Raw genomic sequence first — 15,782 nt, forward strand, 5'->3', positions numbered from 1 at the left:
CATGAAGGGAGAATGAATGGCATTTTGATTTCCCTCAAAGCCAATTGTCCTGGAGCCCAGAGGAAATCTGTCCTTTCTCTGGACAGACCAAAGAGCCCAGATGAGGCTAATAAAACTGTCACACTTCCGGTTCCCATGTCCTCCCTTCCCCAGGGGAGGAAATTTGTCCTTTCTCTGCACAGACCGAAAAGCCCAGATAAGGCTGATAAAACTGCCACACTTCCAGTTCCCATGTCCTCCCTTCCCCAGGGGAGGGCCATCAAAATTGGTAAAAGGAGGCTCCTTGCAGATGCCTCTCCGGGTCCTGGCTCCCTGCCACAGAGGCCACAGAAGAACAGGGCTTCCGTGGGCCATCCAAGTCCAGCCCTGACTTACTCCAAACCTGCAAGAATGGCCTCCCTGCAAGGAGGCTAGGAGATGGTTAGCAAGCTTTCAGATCCTCTGCCCTGCTCTCCCACCATCTTCCATCTGGATTCCTGCTATGGCATAAGCTCCTCGAGGTTTCTCTGTCTGGTGCTTTACTGGGTGCCTGGCACACACTTGGAGCTCAATACATGTTTGTGGGATGAATAAATTAATAAAGCCTAGCAACCAGCTGGATAGACTTTTTCCCTTCTGGTTATGTCTTCTGCTGTGTATAAAGCCCTGAGTATAGAACGGTCCTTTGAGCCAGATGACAAAAGTGGGTCAGATCGCATCTTTCAGCACCAAGAAAGGAGACAAAATAAGGGACCAGCCAGAGATGATGGAAGACAGGGTGGAGCGGGTTTGGAACACCTATGGTCCAGTCCAGGAATGAAGCCGAGCATAACATCAGGGTTGGAACTTGGAAGAGCCAACCCAAGAATACAGAGAGCAAAGTGCAAAGTCCAAGGACACCTCCAGGGGCAGAAGTGCCCAAGGGCACTGAGAAGGAAGCAAGAGTCACCTGGCCTGACTCCTCTGGAGACTGTCCTTAGCACGGTGTGTCCTCTCCAGTCGCTACCCACCCCCACCCACCTTGCCTCATATCCCCACATTACCTGTAGCAAAGGCATCATTCTCTGCCTTGATCATGGGTTTTACGTTCACCACAACAACTTTCCAGCACTTAGAGAAGGCTCTCCTGACTCAGACGAACTGATCGGCCCAGTGCTACGTACTGTTAAAGCAGTCCCCATCCCCATGAGAGTGTCACAAATTGACACTTCAAGGCAGTAAGCATGTGGCAGTTACAAACACAAATTCTATTGCCAGACGACCTGGGTTCAAACCGTGGCTTTGCCACTAGTGGCCTTGAGTCAATGTTATAGTCTTTCCATGCCTCGGTTTCCTCTTTGGTAAAATGGGAATGAATAAGAATACTGTCAAATAATGAGAAATATATATATTGGTCTCTGCCCCTGGTTTCTGCTAATATTTGGTCTTTGACCCAGGTTCCTGACATGGATATCCTAAAACCCTTGTCATTTCTGAATGAAAGGAGTGTCTGACACAGAACACAGTCCCTTGTAATTTCCTGGGTGATGGGAGCATCTTTTGATCTAATGAAGTGATTTTTGGTGGGTCCTGAAAGAGAGCTGGTCACCAGAAAGACCAAGCCATGATGAGAAGTTTGGAACTTTCAGCCTCACCTCCCCACTCAATCCTCTGGAGAGAGGAGAGGGGCTGGAAAGTGAGTTAATAATCCATCGTGCCTTCGTGGTGAAGCCTCCACACAGATCCTGAAGGTATGGGGTTCAGAGAGCTTCCAGGTTGCTGAACACATCCACGTACCAGGAGGATGATATACCTCAGGTCCACGGGGACAGAGGCTTCTGTGCCTGGGACCCTCCCAGGTCTCACCCTATATATATCTTCTCAGACTGTTCATCTCTATCCCGCATTACATCCTTCATAGTCAACTACTAAGTATATTTTTCTGAGTTCTGTGCCCCTGTTAGCAAATTACTGACCTCCAGGACAGGTGGTGGAGGCCTCACTTTATAGCCGGTCGGTCAGAAGCACAGGTGACAACCTGAGCCGGGTGACTGGCCTCTGAAGTGGGGCGGGGTCGTGGGACTGAGCCCGTAACCGGTGGGACTGACTCTAACCCGGGTAGATAGTGCTAGAACTGAACTGAATTGTAGGGCACCCAGCTAGTGTCACAGAATTGGCTGGTGTGGGAAACCCCCACACAGCTGGTGTCAGAAGGATTGTGAGTAGGAAAATAGAGAACAGTGTGTGTTTCCCAGATGAGTCCCTACCCCAGAAGGTTCCTGTGAGGAGTCAAATAGTTAACAGAAATAAAGTGCCAAATGCATCCCTGCAAACATGGCTCATGCTATATAAATGTTTGCCAGTGTACTTTGGAATAGGATGATAGTAAAGACATTGAAGAAAATGTTTCCAAAATGAGTTAAACAGGATAAGCTAAGAAGCAATGACCTTGTTACAAGGCAGGAATGTTTTTAGGGAAATTAAGAGACAAAGAGAGGCCCTGTTTTAGCTAAGCACACCCTTGTTTTGAGTGGTTCACCAACAGCTCCCCGATGTTGGGTGTGTGTCTGGCATGGGATCTGAAGGAGAGCTGGTCGGAGCTTTCCTAGTATGTGTGCAAAGAGAAACTGCACCCTTACAGCCACCACAGAGAGCACGTGGAGACTCCCCGAGAGGGCTCAGCTCTGCCTTTTATCAGAGGTTCCATTTCTTTTTCTATGAAAAGTCACCTTGCCCCACAGGGGAGATGTGGAAAGCTCCATAAACTGTAGCTCTGGGCAGAGAGAATTCTGGTCGTCCTGTTACGATAATTGCTCAGAATTCTGCCCACCTGGAGTCCTTCAGCGACCCTTTCTCCACAAAGTCAGGAAGCCCAGGCTGGACTGCCCCCCGAGCCGTGCTGCCTCCACAGCGTGCTTGCGAGGGAGCCTGCCCTTCTGTCCCCTCCACCCTTCACCTTCCTGTTTCTCTCCCATGGAAGTAGGAAGGAACAGCGACAGGGCACATCTCTCGATGAAAGGTTAAGGGCTCCGGCATCAGTTGGCCCCTAACAAGCAGCTGTGGGTTGCCATCAAAGGCCAAGATTTGGCATCTGGACACACGGGGTCAAGTCTCAGCTCAGCTACTTATCCAGCTGTGTGATCTCAGACACAACCCTCCTTCTTTCTGTTCCTCAGTTTTCTGAACTCTGAATGGGGAGAATGTGCCAGTTCCTTCCCTACCTCTGCTGGAGGTTGGTGTGGTCCAGATGGGAAGGGTTTTCTCAACACGTCAAGCCCTGTGTAAATACCAGCCATTATCAGAGTCGTGTTGCAGTCTGTAAGATCCACCCTTTCCATAACTTCCTTCTTATTTCCCCTTTAATTTGGAACAAATATGCATGAGCTAGGCCTGAGCTTTACGTCAAAGCTGGCTGCAAAGTCTGCAGCTCCTGTGCCGGCCAAGGCCAAGGCCAAGGCCGCTGCAGGACTTCTGGGGCCCTAACTCCTCTTGAGGACCCTTTTTCCGGAGCTTCTAGGTTCTGCCCACATCAGACCTGCTTCTCTGCAGCCCCAGGCATGGTCCCTGCAGCAGTCCCAGGGGGCGGAGACCCTGTGGCACTGAGATAAAGTCACCTTCAGGATACTCCCAGAAGCCAAACCCATCCCAACACCTGCCCACTGCCAGCATGGTGCGAGCTACCACCATGTCTCAGCGGGATAGGCAGAAGCCTCCTAACTGGTCGCCCTGCTCCCTCCGAGGCCCTTCCAGTCTGTTCTCAACACAGCAGCCATGGGGGCCTTTGAAAATGACAATCAGTCTGCTTGAGCGCTTGCCTTGGATCCCCATCTCACAGGTACAAGCCACAGACTGTGCAGCAGCCTACAAAGCCCTTTGCCTATGATTCTCGACCTGGGCTGCACACTGGAGTCACCTGAGAGCTCCAAACGGATACAGAGGGCCACCCCTGGAAACTCCTATCTACTTGGTCTAGGGTGTGGCCCTGGCATCAAGATTATTCTAACGCTCACTATGAGCTGAATGTGCAGCCAAGTGTGAGAACCACTGTCCCTACTTGATCTGCTTCCTGTGGCCCCTCTGACCTCATCTCCAACTACTGCCTTCTTGCTCACTCTGTTCCTGCTGCATGGGCCTCCTTTTTCAAACATGCCAAGCACACTCTACCTCAGGACCTTTGCACTTGCTGGTCCCTCTACCTACAAAGTTTCCCCCCAGATATCCACATGGCTTGTTTTCTCATCTCTTCCGTATGTTTGCTCAGATGTCACCTTCTTAGTGAGGACTTTTCTGACCACCTCACTAAAAATTCAACCCCTCCTCCTATTCCGGGAAGCCCTATTTCCCCCTCTAACTTTCTATTTCTTCATAGCATTTGCTCCCATCTAACATGCTACATATTTAACTTTTTTGTTTTCTTTATTATGTGTCCCTGCCTGTCTAGAATATAAGCTCTGTGAGGGCAAGGATTCCTGTCTGTTTTGTTCACTGCTCTATCTCTGTGCCTAGACTATGCTGGCACATGATAAGTGCTCAGTAAATATCCTTTAAAAGAATATATACTCTTCTAGCCCCTTGTAGGTCCTCAGCTACTCTTTCATCCCTAGAGTCCAACCAAGTTCTCCTTGGGACAGGGAAAACCATACTCAATTATACAGTATACAACAGGTGCTCAATAAATGTTTATGGAACTGAACTGAACTTTCCTCCCTAAAAGAACATAGCCTCTTTCAGCAAGATCTTTCCTGAAAAAGATCTTCATATCTTTCCTCCAAATATAAGCTCACGGTAGTTTGCAGCTTTAAGAAAAATTTAAAAATAAGGAGAAAGAGGGGGAAAGAAGGTATGTGGGGAGCTCACAAAAGTTAATGAGATTTTCTCAGCTGTGGTACGTGCCCACACTTTTAATAATTAGGGGTAATAAAAATTCTAACTGAACCTTAAAGGAACATCTTCTTTAACAAAGAGAGAAGTCAAGACAGACTTCTGTGTCGGGTGTAATGACTTGTTAGCCCTGGAAGATGGATATACTTTAAATACTAATTTATAGAAAAAAAATAATTGTTCATAAAAATGCAACTAATTGGGTTAAAAAGACTTATTAACAGGAATGCCAGATGATTTTAGAGCCTGTAAGGAATAAATTAGGTTATTAATCCTCAACGTCTCTCATGGAAGAAGCCTTCCCCCTGCTTAGCAGATGGAGAAACTGAGGCTCTGGGAGGAGGAGGAGAGCGACTTGCCCCATAAAGGCTGAGAGCACCGACCCTGGCTGAAGCAGGAGAGGGACCCAGCAGTCCGAATGCCCTGTCCTGACTCTGTTCCTGGCACCGTGGTGACCCCATCTCCCCACAGGCAGGTCAACAAGGGCCCAGCCACTGACTCTGCTCACCCACTGGGTCTGAGGTCAGGCAGGGGCCGGTCGAGGGGCAGGCGGTCACTGAGGTAGGCGTTGTAGCCGTAGTACTGGAACTGCTTCAGGGCCATGTGCCGGCCTTCAGGGCTGAGCTCCTGGCCCCAGTGTGCAAACAGAGAGGAGTCTGTGAAGGGCTCAGCCTCTGCCTCCTCGGGCTTGGCGGGAGCCTCTGGAGAAAGAAGGGACAAGGAGACAGCGGGTCAGAGTGCACCCCTGCAAATGCCATGACAACCCCTTTCCCTTCCATACCATCATGTTGGGTAAAGCAACCTTATCCCCATATTCAGGGGCTGTAGGGAGGATAGACTATAATCGTCATGCTTCCTCAAACTCATCCATCCATCCATCCATCCATCCATCCATCATCCATTCGTCCATCCATTCATCCACAGCCACTAGGCACAAGGGATATAGAAATACATCCTATAGGGTCTACCAAGAGGCCTATGGATGTGGTCCCAATGCCCCATTGCTTCAAGTCAGAACTCCCCCCTTTCCCCACCAGAGATGCTAGCCCTAGCCCTCAAACTGGGCCTCTGCTTCTCTTTCCCAAGACTGCACCCCCACTCCCTGCCAGTCCTGAGCCTGTTCCATGCCCAGGTCCCCTAGCCGGGGTTCTGGTCCCCTTTATAGCTCTTGCCAGCGCACCTCCCTCTCCATTGTCTAGTCTGCTGTGAGTGGCCTGGCCCCGCCGAGTGCCATCCATCTGGCTCCAAGGACCCCCAACCAGACTCCCTTCTGCGGCTTCCAGACTGTGCCTACCAGAACAGGGAATCCGTGGCACAGAGGAGTCACCCATGCACTCTGGACACTGTCCACTGGACCCCTGGTAGATTTATAGGTAGGGGCAGCCCCAAACCAGGTCACGAGCTCATGGTTTCCCTGGAGCTTTCTAAGAAAATGCAGGGGGCATTATTACCCAGAAGAGCAGAAGCTTTGGACTCCACACAGACATGGATTCAAATAAATCCCTGCTCCACCATTCACTGGCTACATGGTCACAAGCAAGCACTCAACCTCTCTAGCCTTGATTCCCCCATTTGTAATGCGGGTGTACTAATACCAACCCACCACTCGCACCCAGGATCCGAGAGGACTACATAAAATTACGTATATACAGCACTTAGGCCAGCATATGTCTCTGAAAAGTACACGATACATGGTAACTAGCATAGCACCTAGCAAGGGGAGTCTGGTGGGTCATTTGAATCTCTCTTTTATGGGGGCAAAAGGTAGGTCTTGCCAGGACATAGGATGATGGGTCAGGACTTTGGAATTCATTCTGAGAGACAGGTAATAGTCAGTGTCAGAAATCAGAGAAATTGGACAGAGATGACTGGCCCGTTGGATGGTACCCCCCATGCTCATAACATGATGTAAGTGAGAGATGGCGCCGGGAGCCTGGAATGAGACAGAGACCAGAGGAAGCAGAAGCAGGTTAGGAACAGAAGAGGCAGGCTTGGGACACTTGCCAACGTCTCCTCAGCCATCTGTATAAAGCCTGTGGGCGTATGACACATACCTATGCCAGGTAAAGATACAGGCTGCAGCCAGGCAGGGACATAAGGTTCCAGGGTCTTCCAAGTTGGGGAGCTCTGTGCTGTAGACCACAGCTCTTACTCCCACCTCCTCTTGGGGGACTCTCATAAGAACCAGTCTGGGAGAGGGGAAGAGGCCTTCCAACTCCCAGGATCCTCCTATCATGGAAGGGGCGCTCGGGGGAGGAAGCCCCTGACACTGCAGGTGCACGAAGGCTGTCATTGAGAGAAGGGGACTTTTGTGGCTCCCTGCAAATTAGAGAGTCCTTGATTCTGAAGCAGAGCAAACACGCCAATGCCAGAGACTTTAGGGAGAGAGATGCCAAAAGGCATGTCATCGGGGCTGGGACTCCTGGGTACTGGGTGAACCTGTGGAAGGCACCTCACCTCTCCTGACCGTGTCCTTGGGACATGCCCCAAACTGGAGGTACCTATATGTCCTGGGAGAACCATCATAGCTGACCCCCACTGAGCGCTGACCGCCAGTCAGGCTCTGCTGTGAAGGATTTTCCCCCATCAACTCATGGCGCCCTGTGGGGTGGGGACTATCATTGTTTCTGTGTTACAGATAGTGAAAGTGAGGCCCAGGCCGACGATAAGAAACTTGCTCTGACTCACTCATAAGGAAGCGAGGTAGCGGACGGTCAGTCCCGGGAGGTCTGTCTCCCGAGGCAGCGGTCCTGACCAACTACACCACAGTGGCTCTACGTGGCAATCGGCTGGGACACACAAGAATTCCACAGATAAACATGGCACACCAATCTTCCTTAAAGAGATGGAAGGAAACTCAGATATGCAAAACAGATGGGACCTAATAAGGAGTAAAATGCAAACGATGTGAGCATTTCTGTGACGAAGCAAGAAATGTGGCCCCTCAGTTCCATCCCAGAAACCAGGGCATACTTGTTCTCCCCTCTGAGGCATGTGTGAAGGGAGGCCCAGGGCTTACGTGATCATGAAGGTCCTTGCTCTCTCTAAAAAGATGCATGACTCATTCATTTGGAATGTTGGGGGTAGTAAAAATCGAAATCAGTGAGCCAACAGAATCATATAATATTTAAAAGAAATGGAGTTTTAGTGCTCTCACATACCTACCTAAATGGATATTACCAAGTAAAATGAGATCAGTTAATGAAAAAATTATGATTCACAATTAGACCTGTGTTGCATAAAAATGTATTATAAACATATTCAAGTCCTAGGTTCTACCACATGCTCCCGTCTTTTTGCTCAGTATGGGTATAAACCACAACAAACTGGAAAGCAGTGGGTCTTGGATGATAAATCAGGGGCACGGCAAAAAGTCCTCTCTGTTGAATTCCTGCCCAGAGCCAAGCATGGTGCCGGCCGACGTCTTTACCCAAAGTTATCTCTGTCTTGCTCATGGGTGTGGACTCCACGAGGGTGGGTCGACCTCTGTCTCATTCCCTGCTGTGCCCACAGCACAGTACACATCTCTTGTGAGGGGCCCCATAAACCATTTTAAATAAGTTAGTTGATAAGTACCCTGTAGAGGTTAGTTATTAGACATGAGGAAACCAAACGAAAAGGTCAAATGACCAATCTGAGGACACTCAATTTGTCAGGGGGCATTGAAGAAAGGTCTGGCTCCCTCCAAACCTCGCATTCTTCCCCCTATACCACAAATGGCAAACTATAGTCTGAGATCCAAATCTGGCCTGCCACCTATTTTGTAAATAAGGCATTACTGGAACACGGCCTCATCCACGTGCTTACGTGTTACCTACAGCTGCTTTAGAGAGACAAGGGCAGAGTCAACTACATGCAACACAGCCCAGGTGGCCTAAAAAATCAAAAATACTTAACTCTCTGGTCCTTTAAGAAAATGCATGTTGGGGCGCCTGGGTGGCGAAGTCGTTAAGCGTCTGCCTTCGGCTCAGGGCATGATCCCGGTGCTCTGGGATCAAGCCCCATGTCAGGCTCCTCCGCTGGGAGCCTGCTTCTTCCTCTCCCGCTCCCCCTGCTTGTGTTCCCTCTCTCACTGGCTGTCTCTCTCTCTCTGTCAAATAAATAAATAAAATCTTAAAAAAAAAAAAAGAAAGAAAGAAAATGCATGTTGACCCCCTGCTCTACCTTACAAGTGACATCCAAAGGACTGGTTAAGAGGACTGGTGGTGGGGTCAGAATCTGGGTTCTGCACTCCAGATCTACCATTCACTGGTTTAGTCTAGCTTACCTGCACCTGTATCCCCAACCAGAAAATGTCGTTGATAATAATAGTACCCTTTTTCATAGAGCATGTGTGCATATTTGGTGAGATGTTCCATGTAAGGAGCTTAGCACAGGGCCTGGCACATAATAAATGTTAGTTCCTAAGGAACCACAAAGACCCACAGCCCGCCCAGGGTGCCCTTCTGACAACCCCTCTTGAGTTCAGATGGGGAAGGTAAATGGCTCTGCCCTGAGGTCCCCAGCTCTGAAAGATGTTGCTGCTGTCCAGCTCCCAGAGGAAGGGTTTCCACATCCACTGACAAGTGGCCTACCCGTAACTGGGTCTAGATCCAACAACTCCCTTCTCTCTCTAGTAACAAAGCAGTCCGACAATGTCATCGGCAAAGGAGGACCATCTTGGACATGGTGGTGTGACAGGCAAAGAGGCTCCAGGGAAGGGCTGAGGCTGGGACCTCTGCAGGGGTCCAGGGGCATCTGGACACATCTGGCGACGGGCCAGACCAAGGGCTGTCTGTCACCCCAGGATGAGGCACACCTGTCAGGAGCAGACTTGGGCTAACTGGATATCACATTTCCTACTGGGGCCCAGACCTACTTGGATGCACCTGACCAACTGAGGTGGGGGGGCCTCAAAAGAAGTATATATTCAGATGGCTGAGAGCTCCCCAAGGACAACTCACTCCTGGCAGAGATTAAGCGGGGCACAGTGAACGCAGCCTGGAGCTGAGCCCGAGTTTAGAGGGTTCTGAGTACAGCACAAACCCTGTAATTCCAACCCATTTCTCACCCAGCCCAGGTGCTTGTCTGGGTCCTAGGGAGAGCAGGCTGAGAGCGAACACTGGAAGGCCATTCCACCAGACAGCCGCACAGAGGGCCCGACTGGCACCTGCGTAACAGAGAGGCAGAGACAGGGAGGCATTCCCACACCTGCCTTCACTGTGAGCTGTGTGGCATGGGCAGGCGGGGAGCCCCCAGCAGGACATGAGCAGAGGCACAGGCGGGGGGGGGGGACACTGCCATGCTATGCCCCTCTCTGCACCGTACCCTCCGATGGCCAACTGTCTCCTCAGCATGAAAGACCGAGTCCCTACTAACACTTAGAAGGCCCTCCAAGGCTCCTGGTGATCAAGACCCTGAGAGTTCACCCCCTCCCCCTGCCCCCTTGTCTTCTCTACTCCAGCCACACTGGCCCCTCACCAGACTCCCCAGGCACACCTCGCCTCAGGGCCTTTGCTCTTGTGCTTCCTTCTGCACCCTTATGGCTAGCTGCCCTCACTTCCTTTATCTCTTTACTCAGAAGTCATTTTCTCAGCAAAGCCTTTTCTAAACATTCGATCTCCGTGTTCCCTCTGCACCCACTGAAGTCCTTTCTCTATTTGTCTTGCTTGTTGTCTCTCCTGACTCAAATGTGAGCTCCACGAAGTCAGGGATTTGCTCTGTTCTCTGAGGAACCCCCTGTGCTTAGAACAGTGCCTGTTCTGGCAGGTGCTTAATGACTATCAGGGAGATGAATGAATGAAGCAGTAGCAGCAAGACAGGAGAGGAGCCAGTAAGCCCCCCATCCGTTAGGGACTCCCCACATCCTCGGAGGGAGTTGAAAGGGGCCTGGAGCCCTGTGTCAGCAAGTAGGGTGTGAAGCTAGTAAAGGGCAGGGCAAATTCCAGTTGTGTGCAGTTAATTTCCTACCTAGTTCACTTACACGAAACCTTCTGAGATGGTTGGTATGATCTTAGAAGCTTCTCAGGGAGTTCCACGGAATGTGGTCATTGGTAGAAAACCCCCACCCCTCTCTCAGGACTCTTCGGTAAATCTCTTATGTCAGAGAATTACCTGGAGTCTCTCCCAAGCATCCAGAACAGGACCGTGCACAGAGGAACCACCCCAAAAAACATGGGGAGGAGATAAGGAAGGAAGGAGGAAAGGCTGCGTGTGTTTCTTGCCTCTTCCTCTTTCTACTCTCACCTGGAAGAGCTCTGAATTGGAAGGACCACAGGAAGGCTCCAAGGTCCCAGAAACCCAGGTGCAGGGGACTATGGGGTGGTAAGACCCAGCGTCTTCAGAAAACTAACCCAAGATGTGCTCAGGGAGTGTCTCACCCAAACAACAGAGCCTCAGAGAGACTGAGAGTCAGGTCAGGTGTCCTCATTCTTCCCCAAAGTTCCCGCAGACATGTGGCTGCCAGCCTTCCTCCTGAGCTCACCGCTGGCTCAGTCTCTAAGGTGCTTGCTACAGAAATCTGTCAACAAACTCAAGGGGAGGATTCCCCCAAGAGGTGACTAATCACTCCACCTTTTGAAGAGAAAAGACACATTTGATGGGTCTGTGCAAAGCATGACATTTCTGACGCTGAGAGAAGAGGCTGACTTCTTCCTCCTCTTTGACATCTCTCAGAGGAACCTGCCTTTTGCTTTGTGGGCACCCCCCTCCTCTCCGGTCCAGGGAACCACCGTTTCTGCTCGTCCCTAGAACACCCGCCTTGGCCAGCATCTGGGAACTGCTCTCGGTCAGCTTTATCCCGAGGGGCTCCCCACGGCTGCGCCTCCTTCACTGCTGAGCTCTGGGGGTCACAAGGGGAGTGAGCTCTTCTTTTCAGACGATCAACAAATACTCCAGCGGTTTATTGTGCAGCAGGCCTATCGCTGGGCACTGGGAATATAAGGACCACGCAGGATCCTCGAGCAACATCCAGTCTAGTGGAAGAGCCGGTGGTGTAGAGAATGTGATCAATGCTCCCATCCAGCATGGATAACATGCCACCGGGTCACTGGAGAGGGGAGAGGCGCACGCAGGGACGGCTTCCCAGAGAGAGCTTGCTCAGCTTAGCTATAAAGAGTGAGATTCACAGGATCCCTCCGGAGGAGGGCACCCTCGGGCAGGACCCACAGGAGCAAAGATGCAGAAGCAGCAGCGAGCATAGTGTGGGGCTCAAGGCCTCTGGACAGACGGCTATGCGCAGCTGGGGCCTCGGGAGGCCTGGGACAGCAGGGTGTCTGGAAGACCCGAGTGGAAACCCTGAGTCTGAAAGGCCAGGATCGGCCGTATCGTCCAGAAATAGTCTCTGAACCTATAAGCATGTACATGGTATGCCAAAGCCCAACACACTAACCATCACCAAGGTACTGCCTCAAGTGGCAAAGTGCATTATCTGAGGTCCGGTGAGGAGGGAAATTGCAGGCCAACCTTGGGTGTCTAGTGCAAACCCTTTGCCCTTGTACCCTGCCCTGCAGCCCCATTCCACTGCACTGGCCTGTGATGTAGGGTCTATCCTTCCCATCAGAGGTAAGAGGGAACTGCAGCCCAGAGGCATATTCCCAGCCTCCCTCCATGTTGTGAGCCAAGACACACTGGCTTGAAGACCAGAAACTTCAGGCCCTGGGAGACTTCTCAGCCGGTCTGCGCTGGTTCACTGCAATGTTCAGCTACCGGAATACTCCCACAGAGCTGGTAAACAGCTGCCGCCCGGAGTCCCTCCGGGTGGCCTTGCTACCCCGGCTGCTCTAGCTCTCCTCTTGGAATACTCCAGGTCTTTCCACCAGCCAGCAAGTACAAGGTGCATGCCTAGCCTGGCCAGCAGTCCCAGGACCTTACCCCACACTGCAGCCAGCTTTCATGCCTGTGTCTCGCTGGTTAAGTATATTTTGATATCACTTGCTCTGAACCCTTCCTAGGGGGCCCCCCCATGAATAAGAATACCAGAGACCTTTCACTCAGCTCATCTGCTTCCCCGTGTTAATGCCCAGTTCTCATTGTGCATGACCTGTTTTCTGGAAAGTTCTACCCGTGATTACATGGGGCATAGGGAAACGCCACATTATGGTCTCAGAGATATGCCCACGGTGGCCCACATGCAGCCCACTAATGAGAGCAGAGAATTACAGACCCACGTCCTGACAGCCTCTATGCTGATTCATGGAGACAGGAAGGGAGCAGGGCAGGAAAGCAGCTTGCGAGGCTTTGAGCAATGATGCAACAGAAGTCACAGCTCTGAGGGCTGTGCCCAGCGCATCCACCAGGCACGAGGAGCACATCTGGAGACTCTGCCAAGGCTTTCGAGGCTCGTGAGCCACTGATGCTGGAAGCGGGAAGAATGCTTGCGTGAGGGCGGCTGCTGGGGTGAACAGCCCAGACGAGGGCCTGCCCGGCTGTTTTTGCTCCAGGGTCTTGGCGGTGCTGAGACCACACCATGGAGCGGAAAGAAAATGGGGTTTGGAGTGAAACAGACACTGTGCTGTTGCCCAGCCCCATCCACTTCTCCTGCCTGTCTTCTCCAGGACCTCACTCCTGGCGATCCCCATCTTTTGAAGCTGAGCCATTTAGCCAGCTCCTGCTGTGCACTTTACGGAGCTCCGAAGCACCGAGATGCTGCTAGCTCTTTGGAGAAGCTGCAGGAGAGGCTAAAGCCCAGACCTCTCCCTAAGAAAGAACCCAAGACCCGCCCCCGCTCCTTGGATTTTAGGATAAATCCTAAAGCAGTAGAAGGGGTCACATGGCACAGTGGCTGCTGGAGGCCAAAGGGGTCTGGAGCTCCCACTGCATGGCTGGGTGGCAGTACCAGTCGAAGCCCGCTGAGGGGCAGACAGAGCCACCGGGAACGGAGCTCACATCACTTAGGACCCCCAGCCCGTCGTCGCCTACGCGGAGCCATGTCTTTATTGGAAGCGGCAGCTCTGCTTTTGGCACCTCGCCTCGGGCACCTTTAGGGGTATCTTTGCAGGAAAGCGGTAGAGCCGCCTTCTTGCTTGTGGTTTTACTCAGTTTACTATATATTCCTCTTTCCGGCAGAGTTGAGCAGGCTTTGAGAGTGTGTGGGGAGAGGGCCTAGCTTCTGCCCCGCAGCCAGGCCTATAGCCACTGCTATTTCTGCTTCTGCCCCCAGGCCATGCTCAAAGCCAAAGCTCTGGGTGTTTGGTGCTGAGATCCGGAACCCAGGAATGAGGAGGCAGGGAGAAAGCAGGACGGACTGGCGGGTCCGTGTCCCAGGTAGCTGCCTGCTATGGGCACTAGAACTGTGTATAAGGTTTATCTAGGGGACAGGCCCAGGTCCTGTCCCCTGGTCCTCCCCCTGGAAAGTTCTGGAGATCCTTCTCTCCCCACTCCTGGGGAGCTGTTTGCTCTCTCTGGACAAGACCTGAAGCCTGGCCCTTCAAAACTCCATTTTCTCCTGTGAAATGGGAACAGCCTGCCAAGCCACTGTGTAGAGTCACTAAGAAGTTGGCTTTTGGAAGGATGAAGGCTAAGCTTTAAATAATGGAGTGGGCCTTGCCGAATATCCCAGATAAGAACTCTTAAAGGATGCTTCCTTTTCTTCCACCTCATTTATTTTTGTTAACAGCTTTATTGGGGTATAATTTATATACCATAAAATTCACCCATTTCAAATGTACAATTCAATGATTTTTAGAAAAAATTTCTTCTACGCTTGAGATGGCTTGTTGCATGTTTTATTGGGGGCTAAAAAGAAAAGGCTACATTTTTGTAGCCATTTCTGAATACCCAGAAATGTACATTTTTCTTGTCGGCTGTCAGTAAACTCACGCCTGCGGGCTTCCCTCTGGTGACAAGTCACTGTTACCCCTAGTAAAGAGCCTGGTGCTTGGGCCCCACCTGAGCAGCCCAGGCCAGTCCCATCGAGGCACCATCGGAGCCCTACTGCTCAGGCCGGGTTTGCTCCACCCCACAGGGATGGCTGTCACCCTGAATGGCAGGTCAGTCCAGCCTGCCCTCCGCTCGCCTTCTACTGTATCATCCCCACAATGCAGGATGTGTGTGTCCCTTCCCTTCCCTCCCCTTCCAGCATCCAGCCCAGAGGCCTACAGTCAGCCTCTGTGCCCCGGGGCCCCAGCCACAGCGAGGCACTGAGAACTCATGGGAAACGGTAGCCCAAGAGGCGGGAGGTCTCAGCCAGCGCTCACCTCCAACACTGGGCAAATCGGCTGCTCCTTGGTCCCCTGTGCTCATCTGTAAGAGGGACCCAGTGTCTGGGTTTTATTTGGGAAAAAAAGGAAGATTTTAGCATATCATTGTGGTGCTTTTTTTTATACTACTGGGGCTCCCAAGGGGAAATTTTTGGACTTTTAAACACCCTTTGATATGCTAAGAGCCCTAATAATAAGGAAATAAAGTATTCAGCATAAGGCATTTCCCCTCTCTGTGCTTCTAGAAGTGCATTAGAATTTGAGCTAAAGGTCTTTGCCAGCAGCCCTCACAATTAGGCTTTCTCTTCCAGGGATCTCAGAACCGCTAAGAGGAAAAAGTGAAATCTGACAAGAGAAAGCTCGGAGCTAATCAGAAGAAAGGAGCCCTGACAGTCTCAGGTCTGACACCATTAAAATCTTCTGCGCAATGACTTTATTCATCCTGGCAAAGGCAAATCTGGGAGAGCTTCCTCCGACGCCCGAAGGGTGTTGTGGGAAAGGAGCGAGACTTCTTCAGAGCGCTTCATGACCCGGCAGGGCTAGGGCCAGTCCTTGCAAGGGCCGCCTCCTGCAGGGGCTCTGGGCTCAGCTCTGCCCTTGACCAGCTGGCTGACCTTTGTCAAGGTCTTGAGCCTTTCTGAACCCGAGCTTGCTCATCTGTTTCATGGGGACAGTGGTATCTCCCGCTGGCTCACTGCAGAGGTGAGGTGCAGCGGCGACCGGCAGTAAGGTGCTCAGCAAACCATCAGATGCGGGGGGAGTGGA

At 51.5% G+C, this 15,782-nt stretch overlaps 1 protein-coding gene across 1 annotated transcript in view; it reads right to left on the reverse strand.

Annotated features, from left to right (window-relative positions):
• Positions 1 to 15,782, reverse strand: part of GALNT18 (polypeptide N-acetylgalactosaminyltransferase 18) — a 328,800-nt gene that overhangs the window by 156,370 nt on the left and 156,648 nt on the right. Inside the window, exon 2 of the mRNA XM_002928032.4 lies at positions 5,348 to 5,540. Coding sequence (XP_002928078.2) covers positions 5,348 to 5,540 — 193 coding nt within the window. The remainder of the gene's footprint in view (positions 1 to 5,347; positions 5,541 to 15,782) is intronic.

The sequence above is a fragment of the Ailuropoda melanoleuca genome, chromosome 16 (assembly GCF_002007445.2).
Source record: "Ailuropoda melanoleuca isolate Jingjing chromosome 16, ASM200744v2, whole genome shotgun sequence".
In the NCBI taxonomy this organism is placed as follows: domain Eukaryota; kingdom Metazoa; phylum Chordata; class Mammalia; order Carnivora; family Ursidae; genus Ailuropoda; species Ailuropoda melanoleuca.